General features: G+C 42.7%; 1 protein-coding gene across 2 annotated transcripts in view; it reads right to left on the bottom strand.

The window, feature by feature from the left end:
- LOC109721444 (heterogeneous nuclear ribonucleoprotein A/B) overlaps positions 9,897-21,855 on the bottom strand; it is a 43,174-nt gene continuing 31,215 nt past the window's right edge. The window contains exons 10-14 of one of the 2 annotated variants that reach the window (XM_020249088.1): positions 21,662-21,797; positions 21,408-21,547; positions 21,221-21,325; positions 10,239-10,373; positions 9,897-10,114 (exon numbers count right to left, since the gene is read on the bottom strand). In XM_020249088.1, coding sequence (XP_020104677.1) covers positions 10,043-10,114; positions 10,239-10,373; positions 21,221-21,325; positions 21,408-21,547; positions 21,662-21,797 — 588 coding nt within the window. In that variant the 3' untranslated portion in view covers positions 9,897-10,042. The remainder of the gene's footprint in view (positions 10,115-10,238; positions 10,374-21,220; positions 21,326-21,407; positions 21,548-21,661; positions 21,798-21,855) is intronic. The other variant, XM_020249089.1, reaches the window with a different exon arrangement.

Below are 21,855 nucleotides of genomic sequence, written 5' to 3'. Positions count from 1 at the left end.
TGTGACTTCGGGTACCATGCAACCACAAGCCCTTTGCCACTTGCGCTAGAGACGGTCGGTAACATCCAATTAAACATTTAGTCTTAACAAATTCCGGCGCCTTTAAGTCCTTACAATCCCTGTCTCTCTCCCAAGATAAAATCTCTCTGCACTATTTTTGTTTATCTTATTAAATCAAATCAAAATCCATCATTCGAAACTGGGTCCAGAGGCTTAGATTCAGAAAAAAATAAATAAATAAATAAAAATAAAAAAAAAGTGTGGCTAGTGCGTTTTGGAATAAGAAACCACGGATGTTAGAATCCGTTTGATTCGCTTTAGCTAACATTATTGATTATCTCAACATAAGTGATATTACTCTAATATCCATTATTCAAATTATTATTAATACTAAATTATTTCGTTTGATTCAGCGCAATAATGTAATATCGGATTATTACGTATATAAAATTATTTTATTTGGTTCACCGTTTATATTTCAGTAATTTTGATAGTAAAGGTAATATTATTTCAAAATATCCTTACACATATTTATTTGAAAATTTAATATAAATCTTAAATTTAAATTTAAATTTAAATTTAAATTTAAATATTAATTTAAATTTTAAATTTAAATTCTAATTTTTAAGTTTGAATTTAAATTCAAAATTTGATTTTAAATGCAAATTTTTAATTGAAATTGAAATTTTAAGTTTAAATTTTAGATTTAAATTAAATAGATTTTTAAAATCTTTAAATTTATATTCAAAATTTCAGTTCAAACTGCAAATTCAAAAATTTTGTAAAGTGAATTCAAACTTTATAGTCAAACTTAATTTTTGAATAATTGGGTTTAGATAATTTATAATTAGTAATGTAAGATACTCGCAGGCTCCTTAGTAATATATTTTGGAGATTATTTTGCAATTGTTAGTAATACTATATTATCAATCGGATTACTTGGAGAACAAATCAAACATAATAATCTAAATTTTTTTTAATAAAATAAATACTCTATAATTCTGATAAAATAACGCGAACGAAATAGGCTCTTATTAAAGTGTGGCGTGATACATTGTGGGGATTAGGGAAAAGAGAAATTTGGGCGAGGGTGGAGTTGAGTTGGAAACGGAGAAAGACGCGACAGCGTGGTTGCTACGGAGAGGGAGATATGTATGTCGATCGATCGAACAATAATGCGTGTTAAATCGTGCCCAGTTCTCTTGCTTGAGTCCTCTGGCTTTGTGCTCCAAACCCTTTGCTTTGCTGTATAGTTTTTTCAGCTCTTACAAATTAAATTATTTAACAAATTACGCCGATTTCTTATATATTGCTGGATTAACGGATGAGGACACGCGTGATTGCGTACGAGAAGGAGCCGCGGAGGACCTTTTCAGAGTAATTAATTGTTTTTATTAGTAGTTTTATAATAGTTTAATAAATTGGCATACATATATCGATGTGCGAGCTGAGTGGAGAGGTGGGAATGTGTGTGCTTTGTCGTGAGTCGCTGTCCGCATTATATATCCCTTGGGTTTTCTCACTTTGACACCCTGCCAAAAAGTCAATAGGAAGCTTTGTTTGAGTAATCCAATTGATACTTTTTAAGTTAATTAATTACCTTTGTATATATATATATATATATATAGGGAGAGAGAGAGAGAGAGAGGAGCTGGTATGTTTCTGGAAGTACGAGCACTTCATGCTTTCAAGTCGTTTTCGATGTTGGGACTTTCGAATCGACGATCAGCTCCGTTAGACTTGATTTAGAGTATTTGAAATATCTAGAAAATAATCTTTTTGATTTTTCGATATCATTTGCCTAGTGATCGAATGGGTTCAAATTAATAATTTTAATGGCCGTGGTGAGCCATTTGTAAGTTTAACGGTGTAGAAATATCTGAATCACGTGAAATTTTAATACAAAATTCTTTATAATATATAAAAGAAGATCAATATCTTTGATCTAAAATTTTAATGTCGTATCGTCACATTTTGTAAGATTTTTATTTTCAGTCGTTGATTTTAAGCCATTCGAACACTAAGCAAATAATATCGAAAAATTACAAAATTTATTTTCTAGGTACTTCAAATACTCTAGATCAAGTCTAACGGAGCCGATCGTCGATTCGAAAGTCACAACATCGAAAACGACTTGGAAGCACGAAGGGCTCCGTACTTCCAAAAGCATACCAACCGCACACACTCTCTCTCTCTCTCGCTCTCTCCTCTATTATATATATACTATAATATATATATATATATATATATATATAAGTTCGGCTATTATACTATTATAGTACCAAGCCCTTGGTACTATTGAGTTTTCTACCGGTTAGATCTACCATTTGAATCATTTCCACTCGTTAGATTATACTATTAAATCAACCACCCAACTCAACCCTAGGGACCACTATCAATTTAATCGGGGACCACTATTATCTCTAACGCGCTTCATCCTTCTCTCCAACGGCCGAAAACTCAATAGTATCAAGGCTTGGTACTATTGATAGTATAGTACATATATATAATATATATATATATATATATAATATATTATTATATATATATAAAATTTTCTTAACACACAGCGAAAAATTATATATTATATAATGATAAAATGCACGGAGGCTTCCGTGCTCCTATATATATACATAATTTTCTTAACACGCAGCCGATCGTTGATTTAAAAGCCGCATCATCGAAAACCATTTGTTAGCACGGATGTAGTATCTCTGGTGTTTGGTTGCCTGTGAGATTTCAGTGTTGAGTACCGGTACGGCAACTCCCGCTATCATTTTGAGTTAGTGGAGGGGTATGGTGGTCATTTTTGTGGGTGGTTATCCACATGCACCACCTACTTCCTTTTATGGTTATCCACGAGAGAGAGAGAGAGAGAGAGAGTATTTTAAATCTCATGTTCATCTCTCTCTAAATTTGATCGTATTTGAGGGAGATCGCGGCTCCATTTCGGGTGATTTTCGACGTCGTTTTGGAAGGCCGTTCGAGTGTGCGTTGCGGTTGCATCGTTGGAGGCCGGGCGAGCGCGTGATTTCCTCTCCTTTCGACTTCTCACCGTTGTTGGACTAGCTTTTTGAAGTGGGTTGAAATTTACCGAAATCGCCGGATTACCTCCTAAGTTTTTATATTGTCAACATGTATCATGTGTTATTTTCTTGCTAGTGCTCGAATTCATGGATTAGGCTTAAAATCTGAATTTGGAGTTAAACTAGTAGTATAATTTTACATATTAGACTTGGAATTGACTTAGGAGAAAACTATAACCTCTGCACTGTTATTTTCTGAAAACTACCATATTTAACTTTAGGAGCTGTAGTTTATTTGTATCGCCGCAGTTTGCATGCGGTAGATATCCAGAATAGTGTAGAATGAATTTACGCTCGTGCTGAGATGCCGAGTTTATTTTACAGTAGTGTATAGACTATTCCGGATTGTCAGGTGCCGTCGCGGTTGACAGTGGACCCGGTTTGCTGTTTTTGCATCGGTTTGTGCCAAGAGCACATGAGTTTTTATTGTAGGACCAATTAGACCCTTTTTCTTTGACTATAACCTGTGAGAGCCTGTGTCACGTATCGCACTCCCGTAGAATGTGCCGAGTTCCGTCGAAATGAGCGAAACGCGGAGTGGAACGAGTTGGAATGGGTTCTAAGCGCATTGGAACCTTGGTGTAGGGAAATAGGACTCGAGAGAGTAAAATTAGAAAATCTGGCCAAGTCCTAGATTTTGGACTCTCGGGGACCGGTTCCTGAAGGAGAGACCGGTCCCCGTACGTGTAGGCCCGGTAGCGTATCGACTTGCTCTACTGCTGAACCTATCGGGTGTACACACTGTATTTCATGTATCGGTCATTCGGAAGTACATCCACGATCCAGCTCATGTATTGAATGCTACACCTTTGGAGCTGAAGGAGGATTTGAGTTTTGAGGAGCAGCCTGTGAGGATCTTGGCTCGTGAAGTGAAGAGGCTGCGGAACCGTAAAATCAGCTATGTGAAGGTTCTGTGGAGAAACCACGAGGAGCGCGAGGCCACGTGGGAATTGGAGAGCCCACTGTAGGAGCGCTATCCCCATCTTTTTCAGATGGCGATTTGAGATACTTTGCTTTTCGAGTTTCGCGGACGAAACTTCTTTTTAGGAGGGGTGAATGTAGCACACTGGACCTTTGCAAATTGTGAGGTTCAAGTGTTCGATATGGGTTCCGAACTTTTTCACACTTTGTGGAGGGTCATAGATGGCGATCCGACCCGCGGTTCGAATTTGTGGATTTTTGGCTAAATCCTAAGAGTTTTACTCTCGGGGACCGATCCCTGGTCGAAGAGACTGGTCCCATCGGCTGTGGTTGCAGCAGACTGCGAGGCAACCGGTCCCCTGGCCAGGGAGACCGGTTCCCGAACGTCTGTTTTGCGGGAGGTCTGGGGGATTGGTCCTAGGGGTCGGGGAGACCGGTCCCTCCGCCTGAAAACAGCCCAGATCGGGCTTTGCAATGGTTGCAAAGTTGAGGGGCTTTTCTGGATTGGGTTAAATGCATACAGGTCCCTGCAAACATAGTCAATTGCGAAAATATCCCTGCAAAACGGAAACTCCATAAGTTATCCCTGCAAAAGTCTAAAGTTATGCAGATATGTCCCTGCCGTTAAGGACTGTTAGAAAATTTTCATTAACCACGGTTAAAGTACTTAACCATGGTTAATTATAAGGTAAATTTACGATCCTACCCTTCTTCTTCTTCCTCATCTTCTTCTTCCCTCTTCTTCGTTGCCGGCGAGGGCGGCGGCGGCAGCGACGGCGGCGACGACGGCGGCAACGGCGAACCCTCTCTCTTTCTTTTCCTCCTTCTTCCTCTCCCTCTTCCCTTTTCTCCCTTCTTCTTCTTCTCCCTCTTCCTCTTCCCTCTTCTTCATCGCCGGCGAGGGAGAAGATGCGACGGCGGCGGTGAACCCTCTCCCTCTCCCTCTTCATCTTCCTCTCCTTCTTTCTTTTCCTCTTCCTCTTCCTCTTCCCTCTTCTTCGTCGCCGGCGAGGGAGGAGATGCGGCGGCGGCGCGCGGCGACGAACCCTTTCCTCTTCATCTTTCTCTTCCCTCTTCCTCTCCCTCTTCCTCTCCTTCTTCCTCTTCCCTTTTTTTCTTCCTCTCATTCTTTCTCTTCCCTCTTCTTTGTCGTCGGCGAGCTCGACCCGCGCCGTCGCCGCCATCCGCTCCGGCGGCCCGAAGAGGAAGAGAAAGAGAAAGAGAGGGGGAAGATGCTTTTGGAGGGATATATTTGTGAGGGCAAAATGGTCATTTCACATGAAAACTGTTAAAAAATAAACAGTTCTCTAACAGATGTTAATCAGAGGGACATATTGTATAAATTAGGACTTTTGCAGGGACAGCTCATGGAGTTTCCGTTTTGCAGGGATATTTTCGCAATTCACTATATTTGCAGGGACGTGTATGCAAATAACCCTTCTGGAATTTTGTTGCTTTAGAGGGCCTATATGGCCATTTCACCCTCTCTCTCTCCCCCTCATTTCTCTTCCTCACTCCCTTGTTAGAGAAGGAGAAGGAGAAGAATGAGGAGAAGGAGAAGAAGGAAGGTAGGAAAAGGAGAAGATCAACTAGAGGACTTGGAGCATCTTCCTCTCCCTCTCTTCTTCCCATTGGTGCTTGAAGGCTTAGACTTGGAGCTTGCTAAAGAGGAGATCATCACTTTTGGAGCTTGGTTAGGAGCTTCTAAGAAGGTTAGTTGCTCATTTCTCCCCTCTAGACCTAGTTTTGTTGGTTTTTGGGAGATGAAACCCTAGAATGGAAAATCTAGGGTTTATTTGGGGCTTTTTGATTTGGAGCTTTTGGAGCTAATCTAATTGGATTAGAACCTTGGTTTAGGTTGCCTTGGAAGGGATTTAACTTCCATTTGAGCTTTGGAGAGGGATTTCTACACTATAGATGAGAGTTTAGCCCTCTATGCCTAGATGGTTAATGATTGAGCTAGTAGTTGTTCGTTTACTTCTTGTAGCTCACATTTTGATGCTTCTAGGGTGCTAGGAGCTTAGTGGATATCCTCGTTGGAGCAAACGAAGGGTTTCGCGAAGTTCGGTGGGTTTGACCTAGCCTAAAATATAAGAAATTCTCATATTTGATGACTTATGTGTCGTATGGTGGAAATTCATACATTTTCACGTTAGATATATTAATTGTGAATTTTAGAATGTTTAACATGCCTATGTTATGTGTAATGAACTTTCGGACCTCTATGTAGTAGAGAGTTTGCATGTGGGGCTTATGTTGCATTTAGCATTCTTGTGTGGGACTTGAGACCATGATTCTTATAGTGAAAATGAGCATTGCTTGCATGCATTTAAATCTATGCCTAATTGAGACACAAGGGATTTTAGTAAGCCATAAAGAGGCTTGGGGACTTGTACTATTTGAGAATGATTGGGCTAATGTCATAAAGGGACATTGAGCTCGGGCTATAAATGAACCTAATATTAATGTCATAAATGGAACATAGAATATGAAATGTGCTTAACTTATAGCAAGACTCAAGTATCATAAAGAGGCACTAAGCATAGTGAGTGTTGGAACATCACATTGAGACATAGAACTAAACCGTTAGGTTACTAGTGACTATTACCATATTAGAGATATGAGGATTGGATACTTGAGACGATGACTTGCTTGCTTGCCATTTGTGCTCATTCACACATGCTTGTGAGGGTCGCTCCCTACAAGCCGGCACTCCGGAGTTAGCCTACGCGACTTAAGCTCGCTCGTGCGGTATCGAGAAATCTACGGGGTCGTGAGGGATAGACTCATTCCCAGAGTGGGAATGCTGGAGCTACCACCGATACTTAGGCGGCACAAGCTGGACTACACTCGTGTAGGTTCTAAAATAAGATTGAACTTTGACATCAAATCTTAGATGTGAATCACTACTAGATAGATTATGGTAGTTGGATTACTTGACATACTCATGGTGTGGCTTCGAGGTATTGGGACATGTAGTATACTTGATAGATTTACTTGTTGCATCATAGTATACTTGTAGCCGTGAATGAGCATATTCACCTTGCATTTGCATACTTAACCTTGATAGCATTGATATTCATCGTATTTACTTGTGACATAGTAGTATAGCATTTCATACATGCTTTCAATTCAGCAGTTTATTATTATTATTATTGTTGTTGCTTTTCACTTATCCTCTTTTTTTCGGGCCTAATGGTGCATTGTGCTGAGGTCAGTAATTGCCCATTGGGAACTATAAGTTATAGTTCTCACGCCCTCTGTTTCATATTTTTATTTCAGAGCCTTCCACTCCGGGCGAGACTAGGGACAGCGAAAAGGGTATCGTCTCGAGCTAGCTTGTTTCCGTGGTCTACCTCTCTTTTGTTTTATTTTGGAGAGGTTGAGAGTTGTATCCATGTATAGAGACGACCCCATTTTTGTAGTACTTTGAGATGATTATTGTACTTTTTCATGTTTACTTTAGTGGATTACGTTCTTTTACTCTACTTTTTGTTAGACTTTAGCTATTAGTTGCTCTGATATCTCTAGTGCTCTATTTCTCCTCACTTTCATATCTCTGTTGTTGTAGACGCATTATATGTGCAGGCATATGGCGGGTCTGGGCACGCACCGGGCGGGCCTATGCCGGGTCCCAGGGCGTGACACCCCGCACGCCCATGCTTCTCACTTCCATGCTTCGCATCCAACCCGTACGGCTCTCGTGTCCCAACGCTCCTAGCAAGGGAACCAACAAGTCCACACCATGCTTCTCGACCGTCCACTCGACCCTCGCTTTGCCATGGCGCTCCGCGCCCTTGACTCCCATAGGTTCGCCTCATAAGGCCCCATACAAACGACCCGGCCTCGCTCCGCATCGTTAGCCACTGGTCCCTCCTTGGCTCGACCACGCCTGGTCGTTTACACCATAGGTCCAGTCTCTCAAGGTTCACTATACGGATACCGATACCGCTTGCCTCATTGGGCTCCGCCCCTCGAGTCCCCTAGACATCCTACCTTACGAGTCCTCCCTCGGCGTGCCTCCTTTTTTGCGATCCTATTGAGTTCCGCCTCCTTGGCCTTCGTGGGCACCGCGCCCCACGAATCCCCGCTCAGCACACTTGCCTTCGCGAGCCTTGTCCTTTACATAGGACCATCCGTTGCTAAACTATCCCTCATCCACTCGTACGCTCCACTACAGAGATCCAAGCCGGCATAAGGTAGCGCAAGCTATCCTAGGAGGAAAGCCTCCCGGTATTCCCCGCTCCGTAATGTCGTCGACCTCTTGCGTCTCCGACATTACACTAGGCTCGTGTCCCTTCAACCGTCTAATACTCGATCACACGGAACGCTAGGCTTGGCCACTCCGCTAGCCAAGAAACGACCCATGTCTTATGGGTCGACGGGGGAGTCGGGGCCACTTACGAAGTGTCCACCCCTCCTCTATATACCCTACAAGACATCCATCCATTTGGCACCCCGGGGGTACAAAGGTGCTCACCGAGGAGTACGTTTTGAGCCCCCGCATGCGGCACCTATTTCCATGTCATGGCACGGGCCATTGCTAGGGAATTGCCTCTGTTGACTTGACAGCGACTCCCACCTGACGAAATGCCTCAACTCCGCAACTCCACAACTTCGTCAACCCAAGTGCCTACCAAATGTGGCCCCCAAGGATGTCACGGTCGAGTCCCAGCGATCGACCCATGACACTAAGGCAAAGTAAGCTGTTGATGAACAATTTGCTGAGTTTCGATAAATTCCTTGCCAACAACACCCAAATGGACAAACTTCGCTTCATAAAGTATAGGGGTAACAGTGTTGTCCGCGAACGCATAATGGAAATGAGGGACAGCAGTTTCAAAGTCAAGTCCCTAGAGTTGGATTTCTCCAAAGTCTTTTCTTGTCAGTTTGGTTCTCCACTCCCAGCCCAGCTTTTTTCTTTACAACAAAACAAAAGACTAAACACGAACAGTCAAAAAAAACTTTTGGCACCATATTTTTACGGGTAGTACAGCAATCTAGAACATCAAATATTTTGTATTTGAGGCTCTATTTGTATATCATTTTTAGCGCCTTGAAACATCTGACTTTTTTATAAATTGATAGGATAACATATTTCATTTACAAGGTACCTTATTTTGAAAAATAACTTGAAACCAAATATGTAATGTTATTCTAAATATTTGATCACACATTCCTCTATCAGTTGCATACTACAAAAGCTTTGCACAAATCAACAGAAATATGTTCATACATGCAAGCGCGGAAAAAAATTGTTTCATGCGCCGTAGCTTGCTGTACTATGAATGACAGATTTGTTAAATCCAAATCATGAAACAATGGATAACAATATTATATTCATATCACTTGTCTACTCATGCGTGGTCTAAATAAACTTGTTTCTCATGCTCTGCGAAGAAGACAAACTAATCTCTCGGCACTACAAAGCATCATATGCCCGAGGACCCTCAACACTCCCTGAGACCCGTATAAAGGCACCTTTTTCTGATTGAGAGCAATTATTTTAACATGGTAGGCGCATAAAAGAAGGATTGAGGCTTATCTCCTAGCAGGTATGGAAACAGAGCACGCGGAGTGGAGGCCAAAAACAGCCAGATTCTTCACCTGCTTGGAAAACCATTTATGCGTAATCAGGTGGCTCAGCGTCTCTGAAATTTTCAGATACTACCACACGAATACTATATCAACTGACGAATTCTAGTGGCTTATGCCTCTTACACTGCAACATCATGAGAATCAAATTCTTCATGTTGTCGACTTTGTAGTCAACATGTAAAACAGCATTACTTGTCGTAAGGATGATTTTTCTTTAAGGAGCTCAACTGCTGTAAGTGAAAACCAGAAACACCTTATCTCAATCCAAATTATTATAGGATAATAACGATAAACAAGATAAAATATCGTATCACACAACCATTACGGAGTAGACAGATTTTGCTATCAAATCTAGTATGTTTAGAGCAATTTGAATACGAAACGACTTTTGAAAGTGTTTAGTTGTCCAACAAGGTGGTTGTTTGCAACATGGTGAGTCAGTAAGGCCTGTACCGCCAATCGAGTCTTGATGATCTGCTGCTGCTGCTTCTGCTGGCTCCATAACCATACTGCAAGAGGCGAATAATAACAATAACAAAGAGGAAATTCTTAGTAATCGTCTACTGAGATAAAGAAATAACGTTTCAAATTGACCCAAACTATACTACCAGCACACAGCTGGACAATACTCACATCATCAAAGTCCAGGCTACCATAGAGTCTTCCATAAGAACGCATCGGACCATATCCCCCAAAAGCCTCAGCTGGGTCCATAAAACCTCCACTTGGACCAGCTTCATCAATTGGCGTAGCCGAGTCTATTGCCACCTGTATGAATGTTATTATATCAGGATTGGGCAGCTAAATTTCCAGTATCAAGCACAATCATCAAAGCTACCAATTTTTATACTCTCAGAATGCAAAATGTAAGGATTTAAGTGCCCATCGGCATGGGCCGTATCTATCGTGCCATATCGTGCTAACAAGATATCGGCACGATACAGCCCCATGCCGATGGCACAGCTCAAAAACCTCTATTCTTAATTTAATACGTAATTTTCTCAAAAAAGTTCAAATCATTTGATAAAAATATATAAAAAATAATTTGAATATTTTGTTGCTAAAGAAAATAAATATTTCATACTATTATGTATCAGTATACATGAATTTTTTTTTACCAACACGCATCGGCACGACTCGGCACGCACCGTATCGTACCGTGCCGGTAAGTTTCCGACACGACCCCATGCCACGGTACTTAAATCCTTGGCAAAATGCATATACGGAATAAAAAGTTAAATAGTTGCGATATATTCATAGTAACTATCATTATGTTAAGTTTTTATCCCTTGTAACTTGAATTATTTTGACATAATTAGACAATTTTTAATGAAATAAAATTGCCACTTTTGAGGTCTAACAATGCAGTTGGCTATGTGAGGGTTTCTGGTGCTTGTTGAGCGATGAAAATGTGAATGGGATAAACTGGGACAGAATTAAAAGCTGAAAATGAGAGATTTTTATACAAAAAAAGCGGGCATTTACTGTGTCAAATTGCATTTTCACTCGTGTAGAGGCTCCTGCACAAAATGCACTATACTGGAAGCTTTGAGCAAAAAATAGAAAAGCTGAGGGGCTAATTGCAACTAAATAAAAGAGGAAAAACTCTAGCTCCCTCTCTCTTCTCTTCTCCCTCTCTCCCCCTCCTTCCCCAGCTGCCATCACCCCACTCAGCATCCTGCCAACACAACAGCCACCGTTAGCGAGTTCCCCAGCAGGTCAGCACCCCAGCCTGAACCCACATCACTCTCCCTCTCCCTCTCGGTTCCTCTCTTTCTATGGCCGCAACTTCTCTGTGCACCACCACCGGCCAAGGGGACCTCCAGCGACTCCTCTCCGGCACTGACTCGTTGCCCTCAGCCTCCTCCGGGCCCAGACCAAGAAAAAATGCCCAGATCTGCTACCTGCGACAGATCGGCCCCAATCTGGGCTCGAGCCATCCTCCAGCTGCCGCCTGCTCGGCAAGCTAGTACCCATTTTGGCCACCCTTGACCTCCTCCGACCGCCCCAGGCCGAGCTTGAAGCCCCGAGCTCCCAGTTGTCCATAGCAGCCCAAGCAGCAGCCAGTTGGGCCCAAGCTACTCTTCGCCGCCAACCTCGCCGCTGGCGACTCAGCAAAAGCTGAGCACCACCCTCCCCGACCTTCCTTTTTGGCCGTGCTCCCTTTTGGTGCAGTCCGATTGGCCTCCTAGTGCTGGTACAGACAGTGGCGCTCCCGGAGCCTCCCCATTATACCACCAAACTGCTCCCTCGTCGTGGACGGCCGCTGTCGACACCTCCTGGAGCACAGTGACCTGAGCCTCACTGTCAACCTCCACGCGCAGCTGGTCAGCTTCCTGGTCCAGGAAGTTTCGGTAACGGGCCCGAATTCCATTTCCTTCTTTGAATAGTGCGTTAGTTTATGTGAAATTTGCAGTTTTTTCATTGTTTCGAAGCTTCTCGATCACAATGGTGTTTGGGCAGCATCGATTTTGATTGATCGACCTCTGGACTCGTCCTCCAAGGCCCTGAGAACCCCTTTGGGGTTGAAATGAAGTGATTCGCCACTGGAATTGCCGATAACGCGTGGTTTCAGTTTGGAATTCATGGAAACATCAATGTTGCTGTCCCCAGTTGTGGTCAAGCCTCGTTGGCTAGCCAAATCCTACTGTTTTATATCTTCGGCGGCAGCGAAAGTGTCATGATTGGTTCCGAAGCTAGAAACTGCATTCTGAGACTTGTTACGGCCAAGCTCAGAGATGTGAATCCCATTATTACACATTACGACATGCAGCTGTTCCAACACCTAAAATGGTGCATCTAAGGACAGCGAATGAAATGTTAAGTCGTGTAGCGTAACACAGGGTAGTACGTGGACTGATTTGATGATCCAACTTGTCGCGTTTGTTGTCGGTTGCCACCGTAGAGCCGATCCATGTCGGATCTAGCAAGAATGCATCACCAAGCTTCTTTCTGGCTTGATGAGAATGTTCGGGCCCTCATGTTCGCAATTTGTGAAACCGAAATCCTCCAAGACCGATAAATATGCATGCTGTCCCGATACTGAAAATGGCACAGTTCGGGGCTTCGAAGGCCGATTTGGGCTTGCCACTCCCAGCTTTGCACCAGCGTGTGCCCGCTGTCCCGTTATTCGTAATTAAGTGTTTGAAACACTTTGCAGCTGAACGCATGTCGTGTGCACATTCCAACACCAAAACGGTGTCTATGATAGCGAAATTGTGTCTTTGCGGCCAAACCGTTGGTTCGGGTGTTTATGGCTGTGCTTGGTGCTGACCAGAACTTAATCGTAATCCTATTCCTAGTGGGAATCCCCGCCGAGATTGGTTGTGGTTGATTTATTTTGTGGTGCAGAAAACGGCAACAACGAGGATTGTCGGGGCTGAACTCCACCATTTTTTGCACTAGTTATGCACTTGGACTCCGGAACTCACGAGATGTGTTCCAGAGGGTACTCACTAGTTGAAACCAGTAGTGTGTGACCTCTATCCGGCTGATTTCTACACCCAAATCGGCATACGCCGGAACCTATTACAGTATAGTTTTGGGGTCAAGGCATCTATTGATGGCTTGATGCGCACCTTGTATGCAATTATCCCTACACTTAATTGGTGTCTCAGACCCATGGGTGGTCTAAGGAGACCTACAACATTGTTCGGCATGCTCCAAGGGCTGATTGGAGGTCTCGGTGGATTAAGCGACAGTTGCGCAAGGTTCGAAAATCAGAAAAAAAAAAAAAAATTCGATCAGACCGGTTTGTGTTGCTGGCGACTTAGTATCACGAGTTGTTGTCAGCTTGATGTTTGGGGGCTGATCATGACCCCTTGGATCTGTGGATTCGGACAGTTGTGGGAGCACGGCTTGAGCCGCAAATTCACTTGGTATTGAGGTGGGTGTTTCAATCCGAATGTCAGTAAATTGTATTCTACTCAATTATTTCCTGTTATGCTTTTATTAGACATCTTGTGACTAGACCGGTTTATATCCACATTCTTACTATTTTTGTTATTTGCTGTGCTAATCGGCTCTCATTACTGTTAGAACATGTCATTGGACTATACATGATTGGTAGAGCAGCTTATTCAGATTATTATGACATCTCTATCTTACATGCTTAGTTACTCTACTCGTCGACTTATTATTGTTATCTTTTCACGTGCTCCATGATTACCATGTTGGACTATATCGTCGTTGGACACATCACACGCATAGCATTGGAGTATACATGAATGCTCACTAAATGAGATTGATCTTGTTGGTCGGCTGGACACTATCATGAGATTTGACGTTCTTGGTCGGCAGATTGCTTCTTGCGAGCTTTGCAGCTCTGAGTTGCTGTGGTTACTTGATCATACAACATGATCTGCCACCGCTCGATGCACATTCACATACACCAGTAGGTTTGACCACCTACAGGGGATATTCTTTTTCTCAAAAGAGATAAAAAAAATGAACTCAAGTCAGATTCGTGCAATTGTGGACTACATCAGATGTAGGTTGGACAAATAACATATTGAGTAGGATTGGAGTATACATGAATGCTCACTTGATGAAATTGACCTTGTTGGTCGGCCGGACACTATCATAAGAATTGACCTTCTTGGTTGACAAATAGCTTCTCGTGAGCTTTGTGGCTTTCCACCTTGGTGTGGTTACTTGATCATATAGCATGATCTACCAATGGGTTTAACCACCGACAGGGGATATTCTTTTTCAAAAAAGAGATCGAAAATGACTGGTCAGTCAGATTCATACAATTGTGGCTTTTGCCTGAGGCCTATGGGCCAACACAGCGATTATGGATTGAGCAACTTGATGGACTCTTTGTTTGATTCACGTGTGGCATGCCTAGTGTAAGGAAGTGAATTCTCGAAATGCGAGAGTTGGACTTCGATTAAAATCGACTGATTGTCGGTTGGATACGCTTCGAAAAGGCCGAAGGCGTCAAAAACCCAAAAAGTGCATTGGAGGAGAGCAAATGGTGCAAATCTGCACAATTGCAGATTTTGCTCTCGGGGACCGGTCCCTGATGGGAGAGACCAGTCCCCATAGCTTGGAAAATGTGGCAGAAGGCTCTGCGCACAAAACTTGCTCTCGAGGACCGGTCCCTAGCGGGAGAGACCGGTCCCCGTAGGTATGCAATTTGAGCAAGGGGGGGCTGTCCTGCGAGAGTGTGCTCTCAGGGACCGATCCCCGTAAGCGTGGAAAAGGGGCAAGAGCCCTTTTCTGTAAATAAGCCACTCTCGGGGACCGGTCCATCTTAGAGAGACCAGTCCCCGTAGCCCGAAAATGCCCAGGGCTGGGCTGTGTCATGGTTGCATTGTGAGGAGTGTTTTGTGCAATTATGCACTTATAAAGGGGTATAGATGGGAGATAACTCTCTTTCTCTCATTCTCTCCTTTGTAAACCTAAAACTCCTCTCTCTCTCTCTAAGATCTCTCTCTCTCTCTAGAAGGTGGAAAATGAGGGGGATTTGGTGGAGAAGCAAGCAAGAAAAAGGGTTTTCATCATCTCCTTCTTCCTCTTCACCATTGGAGCTAGCTTTTGGAGGTAAGCTTGAAGCTCAACCATGGTAGATTTCTAGGGTTTGGATTTTGTCCTCTAGAATTGGTTTAGTTGGAACTCTAACATGCTTAATAAGTGTTTAATGCATGAGTTTAGGGATTTAGAGATGGATTCTTGCATGATTGCAAGTTAGGGCTCCAAAATAGAGGTGTTGTGATTTGTTGGGTATTGATCTAAATTGATCAAGTGTAAACCTAATTGCTAGGTGTTTAAACGCGTTGGCGAAGACGGTTCGACGATTCGTCGAGCAGGTGCAAAGTTATTGGCAATAAGGACCTTCCGAGCTTCGTTTCCGCCTGGGAGGCCCAGACGACATCGTAAAATCGCCGAATCGCATTCCTAGAGTCGTGACAACGCCAGAAGGTGGGTGGTGTCATCCCGAAGCAACCGGGCTCCTCTTTATGTCTTAGTGCATTGTAATCTTGCATCTCTTCATGTATGCATTGTAGGATAGAATGTGCATTACCATTTCCTTATACTTTCCTAGATGATATCATAGTATGAGTGGAATGCTTGATATAGTGGATAGATAAGGATTGGGTCGAGACATTGAATCCTATAGTGCTGAAATAAAAGATGGACTCGATGGTTGATAAAGACATAACGAGTGGCATATAAATAACAATGACAACAGAACGAGTGGCATATAACTTAGTGCAAAGTGACACTTGACATATGAACTTAGGGATAGGCAGATTCCCTAGAGATGAGTCATTGAACACGAGCTTAGTGTAGTTAAACACTTGCATATGGACATTGGGATAGGTGGATTCCCGAGTGACTGTTAGCCCTAGTGGATAGGGTATCCTCGAGTTGAGAGGATTGGATCATACTCACTGTCTGTTCAGAGCTTGTGGTGGTCGCTCCACACAAGCGTGCGCTCCGGAGTTTGTCACACGAGGGATAGCCTTATGGGGTCCCGGGAATAACCTTATGGAGTCCCGCAGACGGTCTCGGGTTTGTTGAGCGAGTTGAGTCTCCTTACCCATGAGATGCACGTGAGTCGTGGGCGAACCTCAGGGTTGGCCAAGGATTGGGTAAGCTAAGAGAATTGATGAACAAGTAAATAGCATTACTTCTTGGGCATAGTGGCATGTTAGTTGATTACCTATCACATTGTGCATGCATACATTGTATATGATTTGGGCATAGTAGCATAGCTTTCTTACTATGTCGTTATTGTTTTCGCATATCTATCTATCTATCTGCTTGTGCCCACTTGGACCTAGTGGAAAGATCGGCGGAGTCGGCGACCGAACCCACTGAGAACTATGGAGAATAGTTCTCACCGCACTTTGTTGCAGAGCCGAGTATAAGCGCTCCAGGCGAGGATCGCGGTAAGGGCTTAGCGCCCTAGCACTAGTAGCTCTCCTACTGCATTAGAGATATCTACATATATGAGAGTAGATGTATAGGTTGTGAGATACATTTTGGAGAGATGTGAATGAACTTGTACCTATATTTTGGATGAAACAAATGTAAACTGTCGATGAATGTGATGTAATAGATAGAATTCTCTCTTTTTGCACTTGTAAGTATACTTGTGTTACTTGCTCTTGTTGTGCTTCTGTTGTCGTTGTATGGATCATGTATGTATTGAATTGTTCCTGGGCGAATTCTTGTACATGATCCTGTGCTTGAGCCTTGGGCGGACAGGTGAGGTGCTGTCCGTTCGGCGTCTGTTCGACGTGCCCGAACCAGACCAAATGGGTAGCGGTCTCGGGGCGTGACACCTAGTATTCTGGTTTGATTACAGTAGCAACATTCATTACTTAGTGTCTTACATGTTCCTTACTCTTATACTACTGTAGTTGGTTACCGTGTAGTTTATCTTATTTTTTCTCTTCTGTTGACCAATAAGTGGTTTGCTTTCGGCGGCTTGGAATACCCACAACCCACTGAAAAACATGTGTACATGTTTCTTACCCCGCACCCCCCGCCCGCTCCCCTTTGTTATTACAAGTGTTGCAGATGGTAGGGATTAGGGAGATGTGTGAAGGCGTGATTAGATAGTACCTAGTTAGTGTAACATATCGAATCCCCGACGAGTTGTACCGAACTTCCGTCGAATTGACCGAAGTGCGGAGTCGGATGTGTTAGAATGGTCCGTAACTCATTCCGAATGCCTTGGAATGAGTTGTGTAGGGTGTTTGGACATGGGAGAGCAAGCTAGAAAATTTTCAGCTAGTTTTGTGCTGAAGTTGCTCTCCGGGTCCGGACCCTGTGCAAGGTCCGGACCCCGTACACGAAATTTCGTAGGATGGTTGAGTCTTGTGTGGGAGGGGGTTGGATGTAATTGTGTGTGTGTGAGTGTTTATAAGTGAGGGTTTTGTGTTTTAACCCTCATTTCCTCACACCCAACACCAAAGAGAAAACAGTCTTCTCTCTCTAAAGCTCTTCACTCTCTCTCCCTTTCTCTCCTTCTCTCACTAGGGTTGAGGCCAAGAGAGGGTTTTGGTGGAGAAAAAGCTTGCTTGAGGTGGAAGCTAGCTTGTGCAAGAGGGTTTTTGGAGAAAGCTTGGAACTTGAGGTAAGTTCTCATAGCTTGCTAGGGTTTGGTTATTTCCTTCAAGTTCATGTATCTAGAGGCTGTGGTGGTGGGTTTGTTCATGTATATCCATGGTTTTGTGGGTATTTTGTGATAATGGAAAACCCTAGGGTTAGTTTTAGGGTTTTGTAAACTATGGGATCTAGGTTAGATTTGATCTCTTGTAGCCCTAATTGGTGGGTAATCTGATGCGTAGGAGGACTCGTTCGAAAATCCGTCAAGTCTGCGCGAAGATATTGGGGAAAATCCCCATTTTGGCTTCGTTTGCCGCAATTGGGAGAAATTGGCGGCTATAAATTCCGAGACTTGAATCGTAGCTACTCGGCATCCCTACAAGGTGGGTGGTGCTGTTAGAAATCACTGAATTTCTCATTATGTCTTTGTCGCCTCTTTGAACATATATATGTGTATTGTAGTATTCATGCATCTTAGGGTTATATGACATGTTTTTATGGTTGGGAATCTTTTGTATGCTTCTAGGCAAGAAAACATATGAATTGACATATTGGACCATGTGTATTGGAACCCTATGAATGTATGACATGAAAGTGGACTATGACATTAGTAAACAAAGATGACATTGACATTAGCGGACATGATTGGCACCGAGGATTTGGTATGCTAGACAAGGTAAAACCTTTGAGCATTGTGGCATTGTGGCAAGAATAGCAAGTTGGCTATACATCCTCAAAATTGAGGATTGGATCATACTCACATTGGGTCTTGGCTTGAGGGCGGTAGCTCCCCCTTAAGCGGTGTGCTCCGGAGTTGTCACCACTGTGTGTAGCGGAATGCTCCCCAGCAAACGATCCCTCGGGTTGTAGCAGTATTCTCCCCGAATGAAAGGAATTTTGGTTGTGAGTTTTGGGGTTAACCATGTGCCAGGTTAATTGGGTGAAAGCCAAGGAAAATGGAAAGGCATGCATGCATTATCATCATACTTATGATCATATTACTTGTTGATCCAGTTTCTTTGCAGGCATTGTAATAGCATTAGTTTGGTTTGCCATCTATCTATCCTTTTCTTGCATATGCCTGAGTAGACCTAGTGGGCGAGTCAGCGGGGTCGGCGGCCGAACCCACTGGGAACTTCTTTTAGTTCTCACACCACTAACCTTGCAGATCCTAACGCGAGCGGGGTGGTCAAGGATCGGGGCAAGGGCATCGCGCCTTAGATAGCGGCTACCTGAGTATAGTCATACCCTGTATATTCATCTTTTGTATATGATGAACCATGATGTATAAATGTTGTAAATCTATATGTTTTGGTTGGATGTATTAAGTGATGTATATGTATGAAAAGAAAGGAATGAATGTAATATGTGCTTAACTTGTATTTGGTTTAATGTAATCAAATGACATGTGTGGTTGTATGGAGTAGCATTAGTGCTTTCACTTGTTTGGTGGTTGTTGCTTGCCCTCGTGCAAGCCATGTATACTCGCATTCTCTTTGCCTGAATTGCTATTGCTATACATGTGGGTGGAGCCTTGGGCGGATAGGGGAGGTTCTGTCTGTTCGGCGTCTGTAGACGTACCAGAACCGACCAAATTGGCGGTTGCGGGGCGTGACAGTTAGCCTCCTGTTTAGTGGACTTGTGATCATCCTTTACTAGTTCAATTATTTATCGCTTCTGTCACTTTATGTCGTTGTAGACTTATAATTGTGGCCTTATTATGATTTTTTAGTTTATATCATCCTATAATACTTTGATTTGGAATTGTAGTTGTCTTACCTTAGCTTTTGGGTCATTGTTGGTTTTGGTTTTAGCTGTTGCAATTAGTGAAACTATGGCTTTTGAAACTTGTATTTTCTAAAGGCAAAATATTTTTAAAACTTGATCAAGTTTTTTGTGATGTTTTCTGGTTATCCTGTCGTGGTTATTCTAGAGTTTCTATCATCATCTTGCTACAGATTTGAGTTTGTGTATGCTTGTACTGTGGGTTGGTTGCATGGTTATATATGATGTATCTCATACTCCTACGCCGTGCATGTATAGAGGAGACTGTTTGTTTGGACATAAAAACTATCCATGTAGTGAGTCTGTACATGTTCTGGGCAGACTTCTGATTTCAAAAAATTTAAAAAAAAAATCGTCTACTGCTAAACTCAATTTTTCAACAAAAAAGACTTACAAAAAGGGTCCCGAGGCATGACAGTATACGTCTTCACTAGCTAATCCCTAGGCATCCAATGTTACACAACTACTCTCGTGTACCTCAACCTTTAATTTGATTACGCCCTGGTAGATACCTATATTTATGTTTTCCCTGAAACCATTTTAACATAAGTAGTCTAAAAAGAGTCACAAGGTGATAGTGCCCAGTCAAATGAAATTGAGCTATTTGGATTCAGTTTTGTGTTTGTTTACACGGATGTTTCACTAGAGATGATTATTTCATTTCCATAATGAGAATGTGTTATTTACTCCGTCTTCTTCTATCTTGATTACCCTTAACTGTCTTTGCCTCTTTTACTCTTTCAATTTGTATAAACTAATCAGTCTACTATAAGCTCCTTGTAGCTTGTTCTCCAATACAATACTAAATGAACTATTGAAAACCTGAAATGACCTTCTTGAGGCTCCTTGCATAGGGGTGTCAAACGGGCCGGGCGGCCCGCGGCCCGCCCGGCCCGGCACGAGAGTGGGCCGGGCCAGGCACGGCACGAGTACTGTAGCGTGCCGTGCCGGCCCAGCCCGGCCAGTTAAATCGGGCCATGCTGGGCCTTGCTCCCGCGGCCCGATGGCCCGGCACGGCCCGGCACGACATAGGCCTGGGCCGTGCCGGGCCTAGAGGATATNCGTCTTCACTAGCTAATCCCTAGGCATCCAATGTTACACAACTACTCTCGTGTACCTCAACCTTTAATTTGATTACGCCCTGGTAGATACCTATATTTATGTTTTCCCTGAAACCATTTTAACATAAATAGTCTGAAAAGAGTCACAAGGTGATAGTGCCCAGTCAAATGAAATTGAGCTATTAGGATTCAGTTTTGTGTTTGTTTACACGGATGTTTCACTAGAGATGATTATTTCATTTCCATAATGAGAATGTGTTATTTACTCCGTCTTCTTCTATCTTGATTGCCCTTAACTGTCTTTTGCCTCTTTTACTCTTTCAATTTGTATAAACTAATCAGTCTACTATAAGCTCCTTGTAGCTTGTTCTCCAATACAATACTAAATGAACTATTGAAAACCTGAAATGACCTTCTTGAGGCTGCTTGCTTCTCACACTAACAGGAAAAAGATAAACATGGACAAGCAAGTCATGCTACAACAAGGTAAATTAAGGAAACATAAATCAGCAGGAATTTGCTCATTTGCATAAGCGGTAAAAATTCTGTTTGCCTGACAAGTTAAACACTACAGAAATGAAGACTGACAACACTGGCATGCTATAATTTACCTTTTCTATACAGCAGAAAAAAAAAATATATATATAAAGAGAAAATTTAGCAAGATATATTTATGCACTTCACATCCTTCAAGAAATTTCATACCTCTTGCCCTAGAATTTCATGAGTTCTACGCGACACACGATCTGCCACACCATCCTCCGCAAAAGTAACAAAACCAAAGCCCCTATGACCAGTTTTTTTAGGATCCTAAAGTAAAATGAACAACAATATTAGGAGATTCTAAGTTGTAACCCATGTAATTCGCAATAGCTCAATTTAAATACAATACCTTTGGAACATAAACATCTAAAATGCGCCCAAATCTCCCAAAATATTGCCTCAGATCATCAGCAGTTGCTTCCTGTGGAAGTCTGCCAACAAATATCTTTTTGCCATATCCACGGGAATTTCCAAAATATCCTCCTCCTCCTACACAGAAACAGAAACAACAAATTACCATACAATGCTGTTGATCTTAATGAAGCCCATGTATTGATTTTTCCCTTAAAAAAATAAACCCTGAGCAAAAGGTAATAAGCTTACTAGCATAAGCTGATCCAGGGTGGTCATACAGTGTAGGCGTGCCGAGAGCTGCATACCTAGTAGCCGCAGTTATATAAGCATTATAGGCACCATATCCACCCTGAACTACTCTGCTCGGATACCTCATGTCATCATCCTGAACTCAAAACGATAGCCAAAGAAAATCACCAGATCAGTGGTGGCAAATCATTCAT

The sequence above is a fragment of the Ananas comosus genome, linkage group 15 (genome assembly GCF_001540865.1).
Source record: "Ananas comosus cultivar F153 linkage group 15, ASM154086v1, whole genome shotgun sequence".
Classification (NCBI taxonomy): domain Eukaryota; kingdom Viridiplantae; phylum Streptophyta; class Magnoliopsida; order Poales; family Bromeliaceae; genus Ananas; species Ananas comosus.
This window is presented reverse-complemented; position numbering and strand designations above follow the sequence as displayed.